Source organism: Tripterygium wilfordii, chromosome 23 (genome assembly GCF_013401445.1).
Source record: "Tripterygium wilfordii isolate XIE 37 chromosome 23, ASM1340144v1, whole genome shotgun sequence".
In the NCBI taxonomy this organism is placed as follows: Eukaryota; Viridiplantae; Streptophyta; class Magnoliopsida; order Celastrales; family Celastraceae; genus Tripterygium; species Tripterygium wilfordii.
The window spans coordinates 9595927-9622509 of NC_052254.1; the positions used below are offsets into that span (position 1 = coordinate 9595927).

Sequence of the window (26583 nt, forward strand, 5' to 3'; positions counted from 1 at the left end):
AAAATAGCTGGAAGGTGCACACAATTCCCGAGGTTGATACTTGTTTTCTTATAAATACCCCCTCTTTCGTATGGGAGGGAAGGAAACATTTTCTTTTGACCCACAATACTGAAAAATACCCCAAGACAACATACTCAGACAAAACACCTAAGAACATAGCTGGTCTTCCACCTCCGACAGACTCTAACTTGATCGTCGGAGCCTCCACGACCGGCACCCCCCAATCCGGTTGAGGAGCTTTCACGGTTTTCTTTGTTGTGAAATCTGCAGGACTCAAGGTTGTGAACGGACCCCACAGAAAGACAAGTTGACCTTTCAACGATTGTAGAACTTTGCCCCTACAATTTGGCGCGCCAGGAAGGGGAGTCTTTACAAGTGTTGAGCCAAAAAGATTTTATGACAACCTTTCATTATGACTGAAACCAGCGATGTCACTAACAGCCAGCTGTTAGAACTCATGCAAGCCATGAGAGAAGATATGTCAAGAAACAAACAGCAAACGGATGCGCGATTAGAATCAATGTCAAGCGACAACCCAGCACTCCGTGAGGAAGTGTCACAGCTGAGAAGTCAGAGTGCTTCTCAGGTTAATGATCCTACTTCAGTTCAAATACCACCTTTTCCCCGTCTAGAACAAACACCACCACCTAGTGACCCTTTACCTTATCCTTTGAGTGCTCAGTTTGTTCCCAGCACCACCCCTGGCGGTTATGATGTTTCTACCTCGAGGGGTAAATACCCTATGACGGAAGAAACTCCGCAGAATGTCGATAGGGATGCTACAGTAGATCTGACAGCTTCTCCGGGGAGTAAGCTCCCACGGCCACCACGTTTCCCTGCTGCACCTTTCGCAGGGCCCACTATAGCTTCAGTCGCTCAAGCGGCGATGGCTAAGCAGATTCTCGAACTGCGGGGAGACATAGATAAACTGACCAAAGCACCTCCTGCTTCGGCCAAAATTAACGCCAACTGCTATATGGGGTCGCCATTTGTAGATAGTATATACCAGACAGATCTGCCTCACAGGTTCAGCGTCCCCAGCATGAAGTTATACAATGGGACTGACGACCCCGAGGATCATGTAGCCCATTATAAATTGAAGATGGGAGCTATCGCCATACCATATGGCATGCACGAGACATGTATGTGCAAAGGGTTTGGGTCTACTCTTACTGGTCCTGCTCTTCGTTGGTATATAAATTTACCTAACGGCAGCATTGCTTCTTTCGAAAAGCTAGTGGAGACGTTTATGGTGCAGTTCTCCAGCAGCCGTAAAATTCATAAGTGTTCAGATGACCTATATCGGTTGCCGCAGCGTGTGGGAGAGTCCCTTCGTGATTTCCTCTCCCGGTTCAACACGGAGAAGGTGTCGATACCTTATTGCGATCCGGGGACCGCAATTCAAGCGCTCCGAAGTTGCTTGATTCCCGATGGGGAATTCTATGAGGAGCTCACGAAGTGTGATGTTAAGAGCTATGAAGAAGCTCTAATTAAAGCTACCGTGTTTGTTCGGTGGGAGGAAGATGCCAGGAGAAAGCCATCCAACCTTCCTAAGCATGAGAAACGAGAGGACAAGCGTCCTCGGAAGGAATCGTCTGCCATTGGCGAACCTAGTAGTAACTGGCGCTCTCGTAGGTCCGGAGCATCAGATTATGCAAAAAACTGTCCAGAGTATCCTCTGAAAATACATCAAGTCGAGGCTGTACAAGTCTTGACGAAGATGGGTAGCGATGTGAAATGGCCTCCCAAGAAAGAATCTGAAGGGTGGAAAGACCCTAAAAAGTGGTGTGACTTCCATCAGGATATTGGCCATACCACTCCTGATTGTCGGGGCCTTAGGTATGAGGTGGATTACTTGCTGAAAAAAGGGCATCTCAGAGAATTGTTATCTGAGCGTGCTAAGGCTATCTGGGAAAAGAGGAAAGTTGACGACCCAGAGGCATTACCACCGCCACCGCCAGTTACCGCTACTTATTGCGTAATTTCTGGAGGATCCGAGATTAGCGGGCTGTCCCATACTTCTGCCAAGAAACACGAGAAGGAAGCAGCGAACCCAGCTGCTAAACTGGCTCGATCAGTGGGAACTTTCACTAACCAAGTGATGGTCTTTACCGACGATGAAGCTACCCAACTGCTACATCCGCATCACGATGCTCTGGTGCTCACACTTCAGGTTGCGAACATTAACTTGAAGCGAATCCTAGTTGACAACGGAAGTTCGGCCAACGTATTGTTCTTGGCCGCCTATAGAGGAATGGGTCTAGATGAGACTCTAATATTGCGGAAGTCCACAGCACTCATCGGGTTCAACGGTGAGGTAAGTCACTCGCTGGGAGAAGTGGTGTTACCCATTTATCCCCAGGTTTGAACAAGCAGACTCGGTTCTCCGTTGTAGACTCACCCTCTGCTTACAATGCTATTTTGGGACGACCTTGGTTGCATGCAATACGGGCCGTACCCTCCACATATCATCAAATCCTGCGCTATCCCACTAATAATGGCGTTAGGGAAATCCTGGGAGATCAACACTCTTCTAGGAGTTGTTACAGGACCACCATGAGGAGTAAGGGTGAATCCTCTTAGCAGTTACAGAACCAGGCACCCGGTCTGGAACCAGACGAGCCAGGAATGGAGAAGCTTGATGAAGTGCAGATCCATCCTGACTTTCCAGATCATAAAGCCCTGATTGGAGTGTAGCTGCCTATTCACCTACGACAGAAATTGATTCAGTTCCTGTCACGGCATCATGATTGTTTTGCATGGAGTCATACGGATATGACTGGAATAGACCCTGAAGTCGTGATGCATCAGCTCAAGGCTAATCCTGAATATCCTCCTGTCAAGCAAAAGAGGAGGAAATTTGCTCCTGAACGGAATCTAGTCATTAATGAGGAAGTCCAGAAACTACTGGACAATGGCTCTGTGGTGGAGGTGCAGTACCCTGACTGGTTGGCCAACGTTGTCGTTGTGAAAAAGAAGAATGGCAAGTGGAGAGTCTGTATTGATTTTACGGATTTGAACAAAGCTTGTCCGAAGGATCCCTTTCCACTACCGCACATAGACATGATGGTGGATGCGACCGCTGGCCACGAATTGTTGAGCTTTATGGATGCTTTTTCGGGGTACAATCAGATTTTAATGCATCCGGAAGATCAGGAAAAAATGGCTTTCATAACCGAGAGAGGAATTTATTGCTACATGGTGATGCCTTTCGGGTTGAAGAATGTCGGGGCTACGTATCAGCGGTTGGTTAATAAGATGTTCTCTAAGCATCTGGGGGACACCATGGAGGTGTACATTGATGATATGTTGGTGAAGTCTTTAGTTGCGGACCAACATCTCGAGCATCTTCAGCAGGCTTTCGATTTGTTGATCAAGTATAGCATGAAGTTGAATCCTGCTAAGTGTTCTTTTGGGGTGGCATCTGGAAAGTTTCTCGGGTATATGGTCACAAAGCGGGGAATCGAAGCCAACCCAGATCAGATTCGGTCAATTTTGAATATCTCTTCCCCAACTTGTGTTAAAGATATTCAGAGACTTAACGGGAGAGTGGCGGCCCTTAGTCGCTTCATCTCCAGATCGTCCGACAAGTGCTGTCATTTCTTCTCTACCTTGAAGAAATCTGTTAGCTATGAATGGACACCAGAGTGTGAAGATGCTTTGAATCAGTTAAAAGCTTATCTTACTTCCCCTCCCCTATTATCCAAACCCAGCACGGGGGAGCAGCTATACGTGTACCTGGCTGTGTCAGGGGTAGCTGTAAGCGCAGTTCTGGTTAGAGAAGAAGACAAGAAGCAGTTGCCAGTGTACTACGTAAGTAAGAGCTTACTAGACGCGGAGACCCGGTACAGTTTGTTGGAGAAATTGGCTCTAGCTTTGGTGGTGGCCGCCAGGAAATTGAGACCGTATTTCCAATGCCATTCGATTGCAGTGGTGACTAATTTTCCATTAAGAAGCATACTCCATAGACCTGAGTTGTCCGGACGGATAATCAAATGGGCGGTGGAGCTCAACGAGTATGACATCACGTATCAACCAAGGACTGCCATCAAGTCGCAAGTATTAGCGGATTTTGTGGCTGACTTTGCTCCATCAATACAGTTAGAAGCAGACAAGGAGTTGCTTTGCATGGTAAATCAAGTCCCAAAGGCATGGGCCTTATATGTTGACGGTTCTAGCAATGTTAGAGGCAGTGGTCTAGGAATTGTGCTGATCTCTCCAGAAGGGAGTATAATTCAACGAGCAGTCCGGTGCGATTTCCATGCCACGAATAATGAAGCGGAATATGAAGCATTGATTGTTGGTCTAATGCTGGCTAAAGAGCTTGGAGTAGCGAGCTTGAAGGTTCATTCAGATTCGCAGTTGATAGTGAATCAGTTTATTGGTTCCTATCAGGCCAAAGACGCCAAAATGACTTGTTATTTGGAGCTGGTAAGAGAATTGCAATTAGCATTCGTGGAGTTTTCCATAACTCAGATCCCACGGGCAGAAAATTCATATGCGGACGCACTGGCCAATCTCGGGTCGTCGATTCAATCCGACCAAGAGCAAACAATTCCTCTGGTACACCCGAAGTGGCCGTCGATCAGTAATCAGAAAGAAGTAGGGAAACCAGATGACAGTGAGGTCTTCCCCGTTAGTTCGAGCCAAACATGGATGACACCATTTGTCCAATATCTAGTTAATGGTGTTTTGCCAGCAGAGAAGAACGAGTCCAGACGTTTGGTCACCAAAGCTGCTCGGTATGCAGTACATGATGGGCAGCTGTATAAAAGATCGTATTCAGGTCCTTTGTTGCGATGTGTGGATTCACAGCAAGCACAGTATGTGTTGGCATAGTTGCACGAAGGAGAGTGCGGTAATCATTCTGGGGGAAGAAGTTTGACTCATCGGGCCTTAACTACTGGGTATTATTGGCCAACAATGAGATCGGATGCACTTGATTATGTAAGAAGGTGCGACAAATGCCAGAGATTTGCCCCGATTTCACACATGCCACCAGAAAGACTTACTCCCATCGTGGCGCCTTGGCCCTTCATGAAATGGGGGATGGATATAGTTGGTCCCTTGCCCAAAGCATCAAGTCAACGGCAATACTTCCTTGCAATAACTGATTACTTCACCAAATGGATTGAAGCTGAATCTTATTCTTTGATTAAAGACCTAGATGTGAAAAAGTTCGTTTGGAAGAATATAATATGCAGGTTTGGAGTGCCTAAGGAAATTGTGACGGATAATGGTCCGCAGTTTTCGAGTCACAGATTTCAGGAGTTTTGTGCTAATTGGGGAATTAAGGTAGACTTTGCAACGCCAAGACATCCACAGTGTAATGGCCAAGCTGAAGCTTCCAATAAAACCTTGATCAAGACCCTGGAAAAGCGTCTGGAAAAGGCTAAGGGTGCTTGGGCCGATGAATTACCTGGAGTACTATGGTCTTACAGAACTACTGCACGAACGCCTACAGGGTCGACTCCTTTTTCTCTTGCATTTGGATCCGAGGCTGTTATTCCGGTCGAAGCTGGACTCCCGTCTGCCAGATTTCAGTGGACAAATGAACAAAGGAACTGGCAAGAATTGAATGATCAGCTTGATACTATTGATGAACTCAGAGATCAGGCGCTCACACGGACAGCCGCATACCATGACAAAGTCTCGAAATACTTCAACAAGAATGTTCGAACTCGAGCATTTCAAGAAGGGGATTTTGTGCTCAGGAAAGTCTTCGAGAACACCAGGGAGCTGAATGCTGGGAAGTTGGGCCCGAACTGGGAGGGCCCCTATTTGATCCACAAGGTACTAGGAAATGGAGAAGAAATCTTGCACCCATGGAATGCTGTCCATCTAAAGCTGTACCATTTCTAGAAACCTTTAATCTTTTGTTATTTTTGTACCTTGTCGTTTTAAAAGTTACTTCATCAATCGTATAAATATGAGAACTAACTTAAGCATCGGAGTGTCGATGGGAGTCCCATCGACTACCTTTGATTGTTCCTTTGAGCGCAGGGGCTGAAAAGTACTGAAGGTTGATGATTCAGTCGTCTATTGAGACGACAAAGCATGGAGGCACCATTACAGATAAGTTTTCGTGATTTTTTGATTGTTCCTTGCGCATTATTGAAAGAACTTTATAAAAGACAGGAATATTGAGAATACTGATTTTATTTTCGAAACTGATTACAAAAAAAAAAAAAAAAAAAAAAAGGGAAAAAAAGTATGGTCCTTACGACCAGATGTTCAAACTTTCATTCATTTTATTTCTCGCATCCTTAATCAAAGCAGAAAGATTAAGGAGCGAATCTTGGAGCTTGGCTATGTTCTGCTCCATAGCTCGCGTTTCCGCAAGCTCCTCCAGCTGGAGCATGGCACAGCCAACAGTCTGCAGAGCTTTGGTTAGCTCTGTGATTTGTCCTTCTTGGTCCTCCATGTCTTCTTTCATCTCTTTCATCTCCTCCTCCATCGCCTTCAGCGCTTCCTTCATGTCGCTGATATACTGGTTAGGGTTTTGATAGTCGGGGTGAAGGGACGAACTCACGTCCTTGTGATCATCAGAGTCGGATGGGGAGTTGACGGAACTTTGGGACGCGGCCATTGCTGTTGAAGTTGGAAGAATAAATAGTCGCTAGGATGATTTGCTTGCTGCAACGAAATCGTTCTTATATAATGAAGTATCTTACCTTTTCATCTTCTCGAGAACCTCCAAAATTAATTCTGCAATTAATTCTTTTGCGGTAATCCAAGAGTCAAGATAAACTTTACAACCGGAAAAATTTCTACCTGAACATTTAATATGGACAAAGAAGTCCAATGTATCTAAAGTTCTAAAGTGAACTAATCTGAAAATTCTGCAAGGTTCTCCGAACTGTTGCTGAGTAATTAAAGACAGTATTGAATGTAAGTTCACAATGATTCCAATCAGCGTGTGCCATTAAAACACCTTTATTACTGGGGGGCAAAGGTTCACCCAGTATTACGAATCTTAAAGCATTAAATACATACTAGTTTTTAAGATATTCTAAAAGTTTTATAGCTTACCATCGCCAACACATGGTGTCGCCAGACCTGTGATTAGATATTACGGCAACCTGGTTGGCCTGACTCATTCCTAGTGTTAGGCTACCTCTGTAGAGGATGCCCGGACTGGCAATGAAGCCAGGCCAACGTGGCTGACATAATAGTACCTCTTGTGTTTTCTGATAGCAACAATGATATAAGGGACGACTGATCAAACTCACCGACAGCGCTGGGCAACCCGTAGGGGTTTTTGCCGAAGCTGACGGTGTAGTCTGATCAGCAATACCAATATCACCGAATTCCCCTGTTGAGTTATCTTTCAACTCTCTGTTTTGTTTTGCTCTATACACCTTATATAGAGCGTAACAGTCTCGTGGATTTAATTTTCTGCTGAGTCCGCCAATAGTATTCTGGAACACTTGTTGTTATTATAACGATTTCTGGCCTGACAATGCCCGTATTTAAGTTTTCAGAGTTTTCTCAGTCAAGATCTTGTTTTACTGTTCTGCGATTTACTCTGCCATATTCCCTGAAGTTGGATATAATTGCGTCCGACTGTCCCATCTTGTCAGATTTCTTCTCTTGCCACGTATTTCACAATAGTTTCAGTCGGCCTCTTAGAATTCGATTCTCATAGTCCAACTCAAACTGGGGGACAGAGTAAGGTTATTTTACTAAAGATACTAGTTAGATGCTAGTTAAAGAGAACGTAAAAATACCGAACTGTTCAGACAAATTATTACAAAGAGGGAAGGCAAACAAATTCACGGATTTTCTCCTGGGCCCTCAACCTCTGTAGCTTCCACGGTAGCATCAGTCTCAAGACCGGGAGCTTTTATCCCAAGGACTAGCGGTCCAGCTGGAACATCTCCTGTAATGGCGGCACTAGAAGTGCGAGGTACTTCAGCTGAGAGATCTTCCGGCCCAATGCTGGCATTGGCGGTTCGCCAGCTTCAAGGGTAATGTGTTCATCAGTAGGGGTGTTACTCTCTGGAGGCGCCAGGTCTGTTTCGGTGCCAGTTCCTCCAAGTGTTTCTTCATCTGCAACCCATCTTCTATTGGGCTGATAATTTTCAAGCACCACTACAGCCTTCTTAAGCATCAAGTCTACATCCCATTTCTGATGCTCATTCTTTTTGTACTGGGTTAGCAGCTTGAACCTCTCTGCAGCTTGACCAACACCTCCCATGGCCCCTATTTTGACAAGATAGTTTTCTTCCATCTTCCTGGACAGTTCGATCTGCTCAGTTGTCTTTAGAGTTTGCGCTGCCAAAGCCTTGTTGAGCAGATCTTTTTCATTGGAGACTTCACCTAGGTGTTTAGCTTGATGCTGCATTTGGGACTCCAATGTTTTCACCTTGGCCTCAGCATTTTCCAATTGATTGGTGGCTCCTTCCCAGCAGTCCTTGAAATACTTAGAGTCTCTGGTTGCTTGCTTAATTCTTGACTCAAATTGGTTGGCTTTGTATGCGTCGTCGTGCACTTTCTTTTCCAATGCACTCAACATTTCGGTTGAATGCAGCAGTTGATCATCTGCATCTTTCAATTTTTCCTCCAACCTTGCAATTTGAGCAGATACTTCAGTATTTCTGTGCTTTTCACCAATCAATTGACACTCTAAATCTTTTTGAGAAGACGTGGCGTTGATCAATTTCTCTTCTAAATCCTTTACCACGCCTTCTAGCCTCTCTTTCTCAGTTTTTTCCTTGCTTAAACTGCCAATGGCGTTCTCGCCAGATCTGAGTACCCCCTGCAGCGCCTGTCAAAAGAACAACCAATGTGGTATTAGTAATGAGAACTACTGTTAGTAAATTGGTGCACTTTTTAAGACACTTACAGTAAAGCAGTGAGCCACTGAATAATTGAACTGGCTAGGAAGAGGCATAGCATCCAACTTTCTGGCATCCTCAGGGAATACGAATTTTTTGATTCCCACTGGTGGGAGTACAGGAGCAGAGGAGACAGTTAAGGATTTGGGAACCCATATCGAGATTTCTTCCATCTCACACCCCGTGACGTCCAACCTTAGTCTAGGTTGAATATCTTCCCTTCCTTGGGCAGTGTCTTCCGCTTCCTGGTTTCCCGGTATCGCCAATTCAGTCCTGGATCCGCTGGCCATAGCTTCTTCCCTTGCAACCTCTGATACCACTGTTGGTACCATATAGTCATAAGTTGTCGGGTCAAACTCCCCACGATCTTCCGGAGCCGGAGTCTCCATTGGCTCAAGAGTTTCTGTCCTGGTTACCCTGATGTTGGGCAACCTCCTGATCAAAGGCATTGTGTCCTCCTCATCGTTATCTGAGCCATCATCCAGAACAATGGTCGTTGATGCAACCGCGGTAGTACTGTAGGGAATGCCTCCTCTACCTCTGGGTCCTGAGGCAATGGCGTCGTGAAGGAGTTTCCTGGGCCTTTCCGCCTCTTCGCCAATATTAGCAGTTTCATTTTTACTCCCTTTAGTCTCACTGGTTCCAGTGCTCGTCAATTTGCCTTTACAAGTGGGATCCTCTTTTTGCTTCACTCTTCTTTCGGGTACTTCTCCCGCTATCTTTCGTTTCCCCCCAACTTTCTTGGCTTGGGACGCCTCTGCAGCACGCATAGCAGCCTCAAAGCCCCCACCGACTGTATCTTGTCTCTGCTGATTCTTCTCAGCATCCTGCAGCAGAGCTTCATAGAGGTCGTCTGCGTCGGTGATATCCGCGAAGACGTTTTCAAACATTTCGTCGCCTGCATAAGTAATATTAAAGGATGAGTTTTCAGTGCATGTTCGTTATGAGTCGGGAGTTATTTACTTAGCAGTTATTGCACACTTACTGATATATCTCCAGAGAGACGTCTTCTCTAATTTACGGGGCACCAGAATGTTCTTTCTGGATCTTTTCCGTTCTCCAAGATTGTAAAATTCTTCTACCCTCTGCAGCACTTCGGGGCTACTTTTCCATTTGCTCAGCAAATTCTTTGATGCTGCAAAGGAACGATACATAAGATTCAGTGACTGTAATGAACCAATAAATAAGGAAAGAAACTTACTATCTCCTTTAACCCAGTTTGAAGGTAAATCCCCGTGGAGCCCAAATACCAGGGCACCCCTGACAAAGATATATCTGTCCTTCCATTCAACAATATGGTCGTTGGAGACGGTGTCAAGAATCAATTCTTCTCTGTTTCTCCGACGGACTAAGCAGAATCTCCCTGGACCACTTTCTTTGGCATAGTAGACCACTACCAGCTCTTCGATCCCAAATTCTACGTTCTCCAGCTCAGCTAAGCATTGAATGCTCAGAAGAATTCTGAGGCTATTTGGCATCCATTGGCTAGGGCATATTTGCCATACCCTACAAGCGTCAGCAAGCAAGCTGGGAACGGGGAATCTCAATCCTATGCTGAAGGATAGAAGGTAAAATGGTGTCCATCCAGGGACTCGAAAATCAACCCCCTCTGTGTCGGCCCCGGGTCTGATTTCAATAGAAGAGTGAATTCTGTATTTCTCCCGGTAGAAGTCCATGTCGCTTGCTGCTAGGGTCGATTTAGGGTTTAACCCTTTCGGTATCAGTGGTCCTTCAATATGACCATTTCTCTCCGATTGTTTCTTTTCATGAGCGGGCTTACTGGTGCCGATTCTGTCACCGCCAGACTCTGAACTCCCCGACCCAGACCAAGAGTAATTTACGCTGGGTTCTTGTTCGTCTTTATTCTGGTCGGTGGGAGTCCTACTGCTACCAGAGACCCTTTCTGATTCTTGAACATGGAATCTTGCCATTCTAGTGAATATAACTTAGGGCAGGAGAAATTAAGAATTACCTTCCGAGTAGTACAAAGTGAACGTCGTGGGATGATCTCTCTTTCTTTTCGTATTGAGCGAGTCTGAGCGAAGTCTGTGGAATTCAGTCGAGAGTTTCTCTTTTGAAAACTCAGAATGTAATTTTTGAGTTTCAGCATTGTACGATTGTCCATAATGCCATACGCACGGTTATCGAAACGTGCTCCCCAAGGAACGGAAGCAGTAAATATTCAAAGTTTCACTGTGCGCGTCAGGTACATTAAATGCTTGTCATGTCAGGTTGGCACGCGATACGGTATCTATTTCTTACGGTATTGTTCTAACACAATGACGATCATACCATATTACATAAACAGCAATCAAATTTTTCTTCTAAAGCTATTGTTACTACTCTAGTCCATGTAACTAACTTCTCTTAAGATAATTACAGGATGCTACCTGCCAATGCTTAACGGACAATGGTTACCAAATCAGAATTGCTGAACTTTTACATTTTCATTTATGTAAACTCTTGTGATACACTGAGCAAAACTGGTACTCATGCAATCGCCATTGAGTGTTCTTTTACAGGTGGGTACAGTCGCCTTCGAAGCATGGATCGGTTACATCAGATAGTTAACATGCTAGCGCCATCTCAGGCCACAGCAACAGCTCCACTACAGTCATCATGCTAGCGCCAATTCAGGCCACAGCTATGACTACAATCTTATTATCACGCTTACGCCCATGCTGGCTACATACAACCTCAAACAAACGAGGTTCTAAGCTCTGTCAACCTCAAACAAACGAGGTTGTCTCCTATACAACTTCAAACAAAAGGAGTTGTATCCCACCAGCATCAACAAGTGTCAGGATTCTTCTAGCGCTACTCTCCAAGATGAATTTGTTTTCATGCTTAGAGAGTGGGGGACAATTGTAGGTGCCAAAAATGGTGTGGCACCACGTCATCACATAATGACAAAACTAGTAGAACTATATGGGTCTTCCCACTTAGACTACCACGATTAGGCCCAAATCCGAAAGCCCATCTGAGAGGCCCATATACAATCTTTACATCATTACTAAGTAAACATAACAGTAGTCTTACAATAAAGCTGTCACCCTCTCTGACATGCATTTGCAAAAGCTTTATAGCTTTACAGCCTGTTTGCTTTATCATTTGTACAATGACTTTTCCTTAGCAATATGGTACCAGGTTTCGAGACGTTTGATGTGTTGGCGACCGTGTGTAGGCGCCAAGGCATGGTGTAGGCGCTAGCTCGTATGAGCGCCATTGCATGAGTTACCTTTCTTGTAAAGCAGTTCCTGTCAGTCTAGTCTACAGCAAGTATCTATAGGTGCAACAGACCTATATCTCCAGGTAAGACATTCTCTCGTACATATTTCTCTTTATAGAATGTCGCCCATAATTCTACCCTCTCCTTTATTAACACCTGTTGTGATCATTTCGCACTACTACTTTATCCTACTTTTTGGTATTTGTCAACTCTGACACAGCCGATATGATAGACCTTTCAGTTACACTTCTTTCATGCAAGTTGGTCTAATAAAATAGCTGGAAGGTGCACACAATTCCCGAGGTTGATACTTGTTTTCTTATAAATACCCCCTCTTTCGTATGGGAGGGAAGGAAACATTTTCTTTTGACCCACAATACTGAAAAATACCCTAAGACAACATACTCAGACAAAACACCTAAGAACATAGCTGGTCTTCCACCTCCGACAGACTCTAACTTGATCGTCGGAGCCTCCACGACCGGCACCCCCCAATCCGGTTGAGGAGCTTTCACGGTTTTCTTTGTTGTGAAATCTGCAGGACTCAAGGTTGTGAACGGACCCCACAGAAAGACAAGTTGACCTTTCAACGATTGTAGAACTTTGCCCCTACATGATCCACTTTTATATACGAAATTTCATATTAGTTATTTGAAATGATAAATAAGAAGTTGAATAATATTCAGATTGGTTTTGACTTACTATTTTGTTTTATTTTCTTACTTTAATTAAGTGCATATTATTAATTGTTAATATGTTCAAGTGTTCATGCATGCTACCCATTTTCAAAATACAAATTTGTAGTTCAAAAAATTGAAAAAAAACATGCAGAAATTGAAGAAAAAAAAATTCCTATGAAAATAATTTGATCATGCATTGAAGTTGTTGTGGCTCAGCTTTATCCAACAAATAATCAATTCAACATCTTTCGAACTTCAATAATTTTTCCTTGCATTGAATCACTGGTGCTTGTGACAACACAGAACATATAAGCATTAAGCATTTATACAACAATTTTTTTACTACTCTTGTACTGCTTTTTATTGTCACCATGCGAACAGGACATTAGGGTCACCATGCGAAATATATGGACATTACTGACACTATCCCTGTATTCGGGCCATAACTTTCATCTCACATATTGGATCGAGATGATTCTTGAGGCTTTGGAAAGAAAACATCTTTACCTACAACTGTTCTTCTTACGGAAAAATCAGAATCATCCATTAATATGATCAAAAGTAGTGTTCAATGGAGCCAATAAGCATGAAACATCTGTCAGTGAGTTGAAATTTCACATCTTCCTCACCGGCCGAGTTCATCCAATCTCCATTCTTTATAGCTAACATAATCCTAGGGTTTGATAAAACCCTAGTCAAGTAGTTTTCGATTTCTGTATTTATTTTTGGATTGCATAATTTCATATGCGTGATTGTTCAATTTTGAGAATTAACTTCGGATAATTTGTTTTATTATGCAAATCAATCTCTTGAGATTGAAGTCAATTCATGCTTGATTACAACTGTTTTGAGTATGGATTTTGTACAATGATATTAATTTCATGTAATTATTTGATTAAATAAATTATACTTAGAGAACACATCTTGTGACCATACTTGTGTGGGATGATTTATTCCTTGAACTTATTGCATGATTTTTGTTAAGTAATTATTGAGGTTGATAGCCGAAAAACAATTTACATATATAAATGTGGAGGAAGTACTTGAAGTTACGTACATGAGTTTATTTTTTTCCATATGAGTTAAAGGATAAGGAAGTTATAGAGATCCAGCTACGTTGGTTCAACAGTCAAGGAGGTGGTGGTTCAGACAGTAGTTACTGTATGAGGTTATCATGTCTGGAGGAAGACAACACAACTGCACCCAACCGCCATAACCGCATCAAGCCTTCTAACATTATAAATACATGTATCGTTCCAATATTTGGGACACTCACTCACTACTTGAATAAAATATCAGAACTTCGTGGACTAAGCAAGTTGTAGAACCACGTATATCCTTGTGTCTTTCTTATTTTACACGTTCTTTCTACATTACTTTTCTTTCAGTGTAAAACTTGAATCGACAATTGCTGCCGTCTGTGGCAAGCGAGGAATTCATTTGAAGCAAGCACCATGTCACAAGTAACATAAGGATCTTGGTGGGAAGAATCACCTCATCCTGACAATGTTCAATTCCAGGGGGATTAGCATGACGAGGTGGGGAGGCAAGTTCCTTACGAAATGGAATTGGAGGAAGCTCTCATTCGGGCAAAAGAAGACCTCCAGTAGAGGCAGGAGCATGCTAAGTCCCTGAGGGAGAAGCTTCAATCCATCAGAAGGAAAGGTAAACGCCTGGCTAGTGTGATCCAAAGTATTGCCCAGGAAGGTGAGAATTTCAATTCCAAATGCGGTCGGGAGAATGAAAGCCATAACACAGGAAGGTCTTGTAGGAGGAGGGGTCCGATCATGGAAAGAAGAATGCGCACTTCATCTTCACAGAGCATAAGATATAGGTCCTCGGTGCCAAGAAGGACAAAGACTAGGTGTCAGAGCCCTTCCCAAGATCAACCAAGAGTTAATTTGAAGAAAGATGTGGGGAAGTCCTATGGAGTACTCATAAGAAGGCTGAGCAGACTCTTAAGAAGATGACCTCTACGCCTTTCGTACGAGCTCTGTGTCATGAAGATCCCCCAAGTAAATTCTCTCCTCCAGCATTTGTCATATACTATGGAAAGACAGATCCGATGGTGCACATATCGACGTACTCTCACAAGATGGCTTTGTGGGCAAGTTGAGATGGACTTATGTGCAAAATGTTCCCATCAAGCATTGGGAGCCCAGCAATGAAGTGGTTCCATCAGCTTTCAGAAAACTCAATGTCGTCATGGAATGAGTTGGCACGGATCTTCATGGCAAGGTTCATAGCAAACAATAGAGATCTGACAACTTTGGATACTACACCTGAGGAAACGAGAGTCTCTCAGAGCCTATGCGCCAACGTATTCGAATACATACGCAGATATTGAAGATTGTGATGAGAATACTACAACAACAACCTTCTGGTTGGGGCTACCACGGGACCATAAATTGTGGGAAAGCTTGACTATGGCTCCACCAAGAAATATGACTACATTGTAGGAAAGGATAAAGCAGTATGTCAAGCTTGAGAAAGATAAGCAAGGGGATCGTTAGTTCTCCCACCCTCAGGAAGGATCCAAGAGGAAGGATAACAGAAAGGCTGACAAAGGCGAAGGAGGACGGGAGAAGGAGTCATCCAAGGCTCCAAATCCTAATTCATACAAAGCGATGAGAACAATATTTAAAGACCCCATGTACCAAATCCTACCTCAGATTGTTAACAAGCTGTTCTTTAGGAGACCAAATAAGATGGCCGGGGATCCATCGACTCGGAACCAATCCAAATGATTTTCCTACCATAAGGACAAGGGCCATAAAATGGAGGAGTGTAAAGACTTCAAGCAGCACTTGGAGGATCTAGTGCGATAAGGACATCTCAAAGAATTCATTAACAAAGAGAATATTGTTGGAGACAAGAAAATAGATCCACAACCAAAGGAACAAGATCCTACGCACTATGTAGTCAATTTTATTGACACGATGATTCTCAAGGTTCCACTCAATGAAGGATTGAGGCGGACATAGTATAGAAGGGTTCATCATCATCAAGAGGTCATGGGTAGACATGGTGGTGGAAGATCTTGAGAAAGTGGAAGTAGCACTTGGAAGTCTAGAGAGATATTTTTTGGTTGGGGCTAGCCTTCATATACCAAAAAATGAGTTCTTAATTGGGTTGCTAAGGAGGAATGTGGGAGTATTTGCATGGATCCCCTATGAGATGTCGGGAGTAGACCCAGAATTAGCCACCCATAAGTTGAATGTCAAGCCAAGTTCCAAACCCTTCATCCAGAAGGGAAGAAGATCAACGGTTTAGCATACAGAGGTAGTGGTATGGGAGGTTGAGAACCTACTAGAAGTAGGGGCCATAAAAGAAGTGAAATACCCAGAATGGCTCTCCAACATGGTTTTGGTTCAAAAGAAAGATAGAAAATGGAGGGTATGCATTGACTTCACGTATTTGAACAAGGCATGCCCAAAGGACTTGTTTCCACTTCCGAAAATTGATAAGTTGGTGGATGCAACATAGAGGTTGGCAAGGGTGAGCTTCTTGGATGCTTACCGGGGGTACCACCAACTTCCAATGCATCCTTCCGATAAAGAGAAAGCCTCGCTCATTACACCCAAAGGTATATTCTGTTATCAAGTAATGCCTTTTGGTTTAAAGAATATAGGTGTCATATTACAGATGATGGTGATAATGCTTTTCGGTCATTTGATCAAAAAGACTATGGAAGTATACATAGATGACATGGTGGTGAAGAGCAAACTCCAGCAAGACCACTTGTTGCATCTCCAGGAGGTGTTCGATATCTTACGGAGAAATAATCTAATACTGAATGCACAAGGGTTTGCAGGGGCAAATTCCTGGGTCATCTGGTTATCCAATGAGAAATTGAGGTTGATCCAGGGCAAGTCAAGGCCATCCAAGATTTGGAACGTTCGTCAAACGTGAAAGAGATTCAAAAGCTAATTGGCATTGCAGCGGCATTCAACAAGTTCATTAGCAGAGTGTCGGATAGGTTCCGACCTTTTTTTCACTACTCAAGTCAGGTAGGGCATTCTAGTGGGATGAGGAGTGCGAGAAGGCCTTCATTGATTTCAAGAGTTACTTACAGAAGTCCCACTACTATCCATGCCCAAGGAATGAGACCACTTCAACTTTACTTGGTGGTATCGGACAATGTTGTCAGTGTCGTTATACTTCGGGAGGAAGGTAAGGACCAGTTCCCAATTTACTACTTCAGCAAAACTCTGTTGGATGCTGAAACAAGGTACTCTCCCTTGGAGAAGTTTCTTTTGGCGTTAGTGATGGCCACCAGAAAGTTGAATCACTACTTTCAAGCATTCCCTGTGACTATAATAACAAAATACTCGTTGAAGACTCTACTACGAAAGGAAGATATGTCAGGAAGAGTTGTCAAGTGATATGTGGAGCTGGTGCAATACGATTTACAGTTTGTCCCAAGGACATCCATCAAAGCACAGGCCCTGGCGGATTTTGTGGCAGAATTTTCTACAGAACAATAACCTGAGAAAATACATTAGATGTGGACGGTACATGTAACGCCCCAACCCGAACTGCGTTACTTTTGGTATCCTCTTAATCAATCTCCTAATTAATTCAATCATTAAGCCACCAAGAATTTCGACAGCACCTCCCCATAATACGGAGGATGCCAACCTGGAGTAAACACGCAGCAAAATCACAAATATATTCACAACCTAGGTAGGACCTCCGACCATCTAACAATTCATATCATAGTTAAATTCTCAAATCTAAGCAGGGCCTCAGGCCACCTAACAGTCACACATAATTTCTCTATACAACAACATATATAATCAACATCCAGCGCAAATAGCAATCCAGCAAATATAAGAAATCATCAGGACACAAAGTCCACAAACCCGGTTCGGGAGTCCCGATCACACGGAGTACCCTCCCTACCGTCCATCCCACCATCGAATAGGGATATCACACAATGTCTCAACTAAGAAATATAGATACGACAAAATAGTAATAACATAATCAAAGTTTAGAACTACCTAGTCCTATCACTCTCCAGGGGTCCATCCATGTCACGCACCCTTCTCTTGATCCGCAACCTTGGTACCGGAACTAGACTCACCTGCGAGGAGGGAATAGGAGAAAGAAAAGGGTGAGCAAAAGGCCCAGTCGGGAATAATAAAGAGTAAGTGAATAACATAAAGCTGAAATATTAAAGAAAGGCACAAATGCAACAATATGATAGCTAGCATCATGTACATTAAACACAAGTAAATAATCACACCATACGAGATCCTAACTTTGACCACCGGTATCCCTATACATATCGGGACCATGAACAGCCCAACGGCATCATCATATGGTGTTTATAAGGAATCCTGACTCGACCCACCGGCATTCTTGTACTCATAAGAACCCTGAACGGCCCAATGGCATTCCACATTTTACATTTAACACAACTAGGAGATATACGGGTCCATACCCGACATCTACTATGCAATTACAATGCATGTCTAACATGGTTATGCAATAGGGTATACATACAACCTACATATATATATATATATATATATATATATATATATATATATATATATGCACTACATGATGCATGTTCAAGAATAATTCATGCTCAATGGAAGATTGAACAAGTAGGGAATGCAATATAACTCAAATCATACAACGAAGAAAACACAAAGTGAAATTGTTCTCCCTTAGGCACAATTAAGGCGAGAACGCATCATAATAAACAATGGGGAAGGATAAATGTTCTCAATAGGAAGACATATTCAAAGAGAATAACAAAGGGTGGAATTTCCCTACCTCGCACTCCAAAAATTAGCTATGTAAACCAATACTCAACCTTGAATTTTCCCGGCCTCAACCAACCTATTATTCGGTAAGCCCATCCTCCAATCAATATACAAACAACTTCAATTTCACATATCTAACACAAATTAATTCAATAAATCAAAAACCCATTACCTTCTCTTACCCAAAACTTTCCAAGTTCTTGAACTTCACCTACTCAAGCTTGCTACTCCAATCAACAATAGAATCTAGCAATACAACCATAAACAAGTCTAAATCAACCTATTAAATCACTAATTTCATCTAATTTAAAGATTTTTCCCCAAATCTATAAAACTCATAAAACCCTAGAATCCCAAATTACCCAATCTCTAAATACTAGCTTTTAGGTTTAAGAAACTTACCAAGGTTATATAAACAAGTAGAAGGAAGGGACTCAAGCTTCCTTTAGGCCTCAAATGATGTAGGAACTCATGGATTTGTGTTTGGGTTCAAACCTTGAAAGACTAGAACAAAGAGAGAGGAATTTAAGAATATGTAAGCTAGAGAGAGAAGTCATGAATCCAACTTGAAACAACTTGAAAGAGGACAATCTTACCTTGATTGATGATCTTAGGTTGATGGGAGGAAGGAAATTTGAGAGAAAATGGGATTTAGGGCTTGTTTAGGTCGGGTGTGTTAAGAGAATTCGCGAAATGAGTGTTTAAAACCATTCTCGGAAATTTTTTTTTAAAGAGGTATCCGGACACCCTAGAAGGCTGTCCGGACACCTCTGCTCATTTGAAAAATCTGTGCCATTTTATTAAAGCTGTCCGGACGGTTACACCTGTAACCCAAATTTTCAGTTTTTAAACCACTTGTATACTCCCAATTCACTTGGTTTTTATTTCTAATAGTTTTAAATATTTCTATATACTCAACACATGTTGGGCCTACCTAATTTCTACAAGAAAAGAAGTTCGGGTTATTACAGTACATGTGACACTTCCACATCCTTGGGAGTTGTAGGTCGACAGTTATTCGACAAGGAGGGGGTTCGGAGCAGGGATTGTTCTTGTGGCTCCAGAAGGAGAAGTTCTGGAGATGGCCATACATTCAGGATTCCCTACAACAAATAATGAGGCTGAATACGAGGCTTTGTTCCAGGGAATCTTGAATGTTTTAAGGTTGGGAGTGAAGGAGTTGGTTATCTATTCGGATTCTCGACTTGTAGTCAACCAAATCACTGAGCTATATAATGTGAGGATGGAGACAATGGCAACATACTTGGAGAAAATAAAGGAGTTGCTCGGCCAACTGCAAGACCATAAGATAATCCAGATCCCAAGGGAGCATAATGACCATGCAGATGCCCTGGTTATTTCTAGTGATCTAGTTTAAAGGGGGCATCAGTTTTGAGTTGCTGTTCTGGTTGAGCTTCCATTCAATTACTTTCTAGTGATTTGACTTTCAAATTTTCGTACAATTTATTTCTAGTGATCTAGTTTATTCTTTTCAATTGATATTCTGATTCTAGTAATGGTTTCTCAAATTTCGTAAAGCCAATCATGGATCTACTTTTCTTGAAGCCCATACTTCCATCAATTTGGAACCATCACAAGTTGGCATAGTTGGACCTATGGTTCTACATGTTGGATTTTGAAGAAATTAAAACAATTTGTATGTTATTTTAAGTAAGGTTTGAATTATGAGAATTGAATTTGAATGATTATGTCCTACTACTTGACTTATGTGATTACATGTATTAAGTGAGGCTTATATCTATCTCTATGTGAATTTGACATCTATATTTGCTTGATATAGTATTGGAAATTAAGTTTTGAAAATGAACATACATGAACTAAGTTAGGGCATTAACCTTCTAATAATCATAATTTAACCGACTAAAGTCCTAATGACTTGGAACTTGAACCACATGTCCATGAGGGTCTAATAGATGTTCCAGGACAAGAATCAAGTGAAATTAAGTGTATTACATTTACATTTGGTCATATGCTTAAAGTCCGCCAAAATTAGGTTTTCACATAAAACTTAAGTTTTGTGCATATGTGTTCCTTTATGAATGTGGTGAACCAAATGAACTCCGATTGACATGAAATTTTATATGAACCTTAGTTTCATCATTATGAACATATTTGACTCGGGATGGTTCGAAAGAAAATGTCATTTAAACTAAGTTTGCTATATGTGCCCTATTTGTGTAGTCAACTTGGTTAGGCCATAACTTTGTCATTTATGAACCAATTGACTTGAAATTTGGTATGTGCAATATATTTACCATGATATTCGACCTCCACATATAGGGACTGCACAGGGTAGTAGCTGTACACTAGGAGTTTATTGGTTTTTGACTATCTTGAGTTACTTGCTTCGTTGAGTGATCAAACCTTACCCAAATGTTATGAAATTTTATATACACATTCTAACATGTCTAAAATGATTTATCATACATGAATTAGAATTTTCTGGGCTGCTTTGAATTATTATTAACCTAAATGCTTTATATGAAGCTCTTTAAGCTTATATATAATTGGGGAGTTCTACCTCCTATTTCTTTGTAGGTTAATCATCATGACGATCGTATATCACTCAAAATTCAGTTTGGACAATATTTATGATCCGGTTTTCAGTCATGAGCTTAGAGCTCTAGGAAACCAAGAAAAATCTAGTTCACCAACGTACCACTAAGGTCAATATTGAATGGTGATTGAAAAAAATCTTAGGACTATCATTTTCGGGCATATTGAAGATGCATTTTATCGGTGTCATTAGATGATTTTATTTGTGCTAAAGAGAAAGATTCAGCTGTGCCAAGAATTAGTTCTTGTTGGACCCGACTATGACATTGTGCAAGAGTGTGGGCTGTTTGCATGGGAGCTGTGTTGGGCAAGTATGTGCTAATGCGCAATTGGCAACAATAGAATGTGACTTGTTTGCCATGTTTGAGAGCTAATTTGAGGAGGAATGAAGTCTTGATTGCTACCACCAAATAAGTCCTTGAAGAGGAGATATTTTGGAGCTTAATTCAAGACAAATGGCTATATATTTGAAGGACCAGATTTGTTGAGGTTTTACATCCTATGGTCTATGTTTAAAGCTAAGTTTGATGGTCCAAATTAAAAAAATTATTATGATCTAAAAGGATGAGCTTGTGACAACAATTAAATGGAAGAACCATCTTGAAGTCTAAGCATGCTCCCAACGGCTATCCTATGGAAGGTCATGATTTTATGATATCTTTGATTCAATGGTTCAGATTGGGAAGTGAAATTGAAGGCTGAGATTGAAGATTAAAAAGGATCCAACGGCTATGATCTAAAGAGAGCATTGACACAAAAGAGGGGTCTCGTTCTCATTCAACTTGGAGAAGCAAATGTGAAAACCTAGAGAGAAATTCTTGCAACACATTCAAGCTATCATTGATCATTAATTTAAAGCTTCTACCCAATTGCAATACTAGTTCTCATCAATTTGCTGTTAGAAAGAGAAGAGACTACACATCATTTGTTGAAGAAAGCTTCTTTAACCGAGCCACACTCTTCAAGAGCTTCACCAATCAATTGCTTAGTGCAAAGGTTGAAGTCTCAACATCTTTAGGGCTGTAAACACCTTTTGTACATTATTCATACAACCCGTGAGGTGTATTTGAGAAAGTTTCACACCAAATAGCCTAGTGCTAGATTGTGAGAACTTTGTTCTATCGTACTCTTTGTAAAAGTCCATTATGAGGACAACTTGTAACCTTGTGAAGTTTAGTTTGAGGGAGTGCTTGAAATCCTTGGACTTTGAGGGAATGCTTTGAAACCCTAGTAGTTTGAGGGAATGTTTTGAAACCCTTGGTGTAAGAGTTTTGTGAAGCTCTTTGAAAAACCACATCTTAGTAGAGGTTGGAAAGTCCTAAGTTGGTGAACCTAGGTAGTGGATGTAGGAGAAGGGTCTCCAAACCACTCTAAAATACTTGTGTCGATTTCTTTGATTCTTGCTTGCCTTATTAACTTCTTTGATCAAAACTGTCTTGAATCTGCCTAACATGTCCATGTATAGTAGCCTGCCCTTTCGTGTGATTTTGATCTTGATTTTCATATATAGTGTTTATTAGGGTATTAAAATTTATATATGGGCTAGGTCCCTTCACAACTCTAGAACCATTCAAGTGAATCCATTGTGCCCAAGGTTTAGAGAATGTGAGGAAGACTTCTACCCACTGTTTTCACATTGTTTTACAGGTTATCATACATGGAAATCAACATGGTTGAAACAGGTATGTAAATCATAGACAATTTTTGAATATAAATAATGCTTAATTTGTTGTTTAAGTTCTTATATATGATCTAGTCTAGTTCTTACAAACATGAGTGCCAAACGCACCCAATATTAATAATCAAACATTTGCTTTGATATAGTTTCTTATAGGGACAAGTAACGATTTGGCCCCTGTACTTTCGAAAATGGGCCAACTAAGCCCCTGTACTTATTTTCGTGTCAAAGAAGCCCTCCTACTTTGGACAGTGGATCACGTTAGCCCTTCTGTCCCATTTTTCGTTAAAACGTGCTGCCTTGGTAGTTAGTCAATGACATGTCATTTTTTTAATTTTTTGATATTCCACGTGTATTTCCAGCGTGTCATTGACCAATTAATTGATGACACGTGGCATTAAATTTCTACCTGCTTGTAACTTTATGAAATCGATATATTGATGCCCTTATACTTTTATAAATGGGTCAAATAAGCCCTTATAGTTGTAAAAAATGGGTCAATTCAACCCTTTGTTTCAATCAGTTCCAAAATGTCCTGTAATCCAGATCAAAAAAAGTAAACCTAGCAAATAACACATAACACACAAAGTCCTTCAATTATAATTCAACATAACATGAAATAACACACATAACAATACAAAACCCCATAAGTCTCAATACAAGTTTAACATAATACATCTTAAAAGTTTAAACATGAAATCCATAGTCAAAATATTCAGTCCCCATCTAAGAGCCACCATCGCCTTGTTCTTTGGAAGAATTACTCTTCGATTTCGTATTCTGACTTCCACAATCGATGACCCTTGACATAGATGTTCCAGGTTGCAAAATAAACAAAAAGATTATGTTATTTCATTATTAAAGTTACAGATGCATACTGTATACGTGAATTGATGGTTGAACACTTACATTTAGAATTGATCAACCGGTTTTAGGATTGATATAGAGTCCAAATCCAGTTAGCAATGTTCGTTTCTTTGGTTTTGTCTTAGGCCTGCACTCTTTGTGAAAAGGGCTAATGTACCTGTCTTTGTGGCTGCCAATGAGCTGCTAGATTGTCCATCGATTATTTGACCTGCAACAAAGTTTGCAACTGCATTTGCTGACACAAAATTAATGGCACTTCCTTGATGCGCAGGCCTGCTAGCAGTACTGCCACTTCCTTGATGCACAGTCCTACTGGCAGTAGCCCTTGTAGGAGCTACATTTGAGCCAAATGCACACTGACTTGGTCTATGTGCCATAGTTAGGTCACTAACTTGGCTACTTGAAGTACTCCTACCTGGACATGTCTTGCTTCTTGCATTATGGCCCTTACCACCACACACATGATAAGTCATTTTCCTTCCTTCCCTGGTCAATTTGGTTTTTACAATATTCTCAGGAAATTCTCTTCTTCTTTTCTTCTTTGGTCTCCCAGGCATTTTCCTCAATTTAGGAGGAACCACACCTTCTTGCTCACTTCTTGGCCACATATCCTCCCCTCTGATTGGCTCAAGTGGTTTAGAATATGCCCTCAAATAAGTAGTCGTCTTGTACCAAAGATTGATGTATTCTTCTGCCTTATCACCATTGTCATGAATTGCTCGGGCAGCATGGGTACATGGGATTCCAGAAAGTTCCCATGCCCCACATGAGCACGTCCCCTCACGTAATCGAACCACGTACTGACTTCTCCCACACTTCACTTCATAACTACCTCCTCCATTCCATTCAGACATCCACATATAACTTTCCTTCACATTATTCTGCAACTTTTTTTGTATTAGTGGACCAAAGTCATTTTTCCATGTAGATACCGCAACTCGTTTACTCTAATTCTTCGCATCACTACTCTCCTTATATCTTCTAGCATAGATATGATGGATTTGTTTCTTGCTTCCACAATAGTGCTATTAAAAGCTTTACACAAGTTGTTGTCACATGAGTCGCATCTCGAGAATGGACTAAAGTATGCTTTGCACCAATACTTAGGATCGACAAGCAACAAATCCTTGGCAGTAGCAGGATGAACTTTTTCAAGCTCTTTGTACTTCATATCAAAGTTAGATTTGTTAGTGCATTTGGCAAGAGCCCAGAATAGGTTCTTCAACTGCCTTCCTGAATTCGTTTTGCACCAATTTGCATATAAATGACAAACAGCAGAATCTATGTTCAGCTTTCGACCATGTATCCGCAACAGCACCAACCAAGCCCTACATCCAAAAGCAAAGTATTATTAGTATTGTTGGACAACAAGGTATTATTCATAAAAGTACATTAGCAAATTATGTACATACCTTTTGTCTCTCACTTATCAATGTCCAGCCTTCACCCTCAGCAGAACCTAGGTCATGCTTCAACAAGTTCAAAAACCAAGTCCAAGTTTCTGTGTTCTCCACTAGAACAACAGCCCAAGCAACTGGGAACATTTGCTAATTATATCCATGTCAGCACATTTTATGTCATGTAAGCACGTTTTAACGGAAAATGGGACAGAAGGGCTAACGTGGTCCACTGTTCAAAGTAGGAGGGCTTCTTTGACACAAAAATAAATACAGGGGCTTAGTTGGCCCATTTTCGAAAGTATATGGACCAAATCGTTACTTCTCCCTTTCTTATATGACATTATAAAATCTTGTAATATGAATATATGATTTATAAATGTACATTAAAGACATCTAAAATAATTCTATAAACCCACATATTAAAGCAACATTGAATGAATAATAAAGAGAACTAAAAGCAATAAATTAAACTGAAGAAAAATAAAGGAAAACGTTAGAAAACTATAAATGTACACACTCGTTCCCTTTTATCATCCTCCTATAAATAGTTGTCCTTGTTTAGTATCTCAATAACCAAAACAAAAAAAATCCAGTACTTAGTATTTATATTTTAAACAACATGGCAATGATGAATCTAATTTCAGTCGTGTTGGTTTTAATTTTGGTGCTCAGTGGATCTATCACTGTACACTCTGAGCATGGTAAAGCATTTAAGAAGTGCGATGAGAAGTTTGATATACTCGATGAGGAACTAATATATAACTATATATTTCTCAATAAAGGGAGTATTAGTGATATTCTCTGCACAAACCTTGCGAAATTTGGTCTACCTTGTCATCTGTTCTTCACAAGTATTGCACTACAAAAATTTGATTCTGAAGGAGAAGATAAAGAATATAAAATTTGGAGCAAGACTGCGAAAATGTGGGAAAAATGTCAAGACTACCAATAAGGGAATTTTAATTTGTGGTCCACTTCTATATATGAAACTTCATGTCAGTTATTTGAAGTAATAAATAAGAAGTTGAATAATATTCATATTGGTTTTTTCAGACTTACTATTTTGTTTTATTTTTTTACTTTATTTAATTGTTAATATATTTTAAGTTATCATGCATACCCGTTTTCACAAAAATAAAATAAAATATATAGTTCAAAAAAATGGGGAAAAAATGCAGAAATTGACAAAAAAAAAATCGTACAAAAATAATTTGACCTTGCAATGAAGCTGTTGTGGCTCAACTTCATCCAACGAATAATTATCTATTGGCAAAATATAATTTTTGGTCTCTAAATTATACACGTGGTTTTTATTTTCTTCCTTAAACTTTTTTTCTCATTTAGTACACAATTACGGAAAAACACCTTGTTCGTCCACCGAAAAATTTCAGTGATGAAAAATCATATTTGACATCTCACTTGGACAAACCTAAAATAAGAAATCTTATGTGGCATCATTTCTGGAAACACATGTTGGATTATGATTTTTTCCCAAATCAATAAACCTCATCAAACCAAAAAAATCTCATGTTCTT

The 26583-nt window shown here is 41.0% G+C and overlaps 1 protein-coding gene across 1 annotated transcript; it reads left to right on the forward strand.

Annotated features, from left to right (window-relative positions):
• The first annotated feature begins 14883 nt into the window (after positions 1–14883).
• On the forward strand, positions 14884–15496 carry LOC119992776. The gene is made up of 3 exons (XM_038839568.1): positions 14884–15069; positions 15169–15222; positions 15278–15496. The coding sequence occupies exons 1-3, from the start codon at positions 14884–14886 to the stop codon at positions 15494–15496; spliced, it is 459 nt and encodes a 152-aa protein (XP_038695496.1).
• The last annotated feature ends 11087 nt before the right edge of the window (positions 15497–26583 follow it).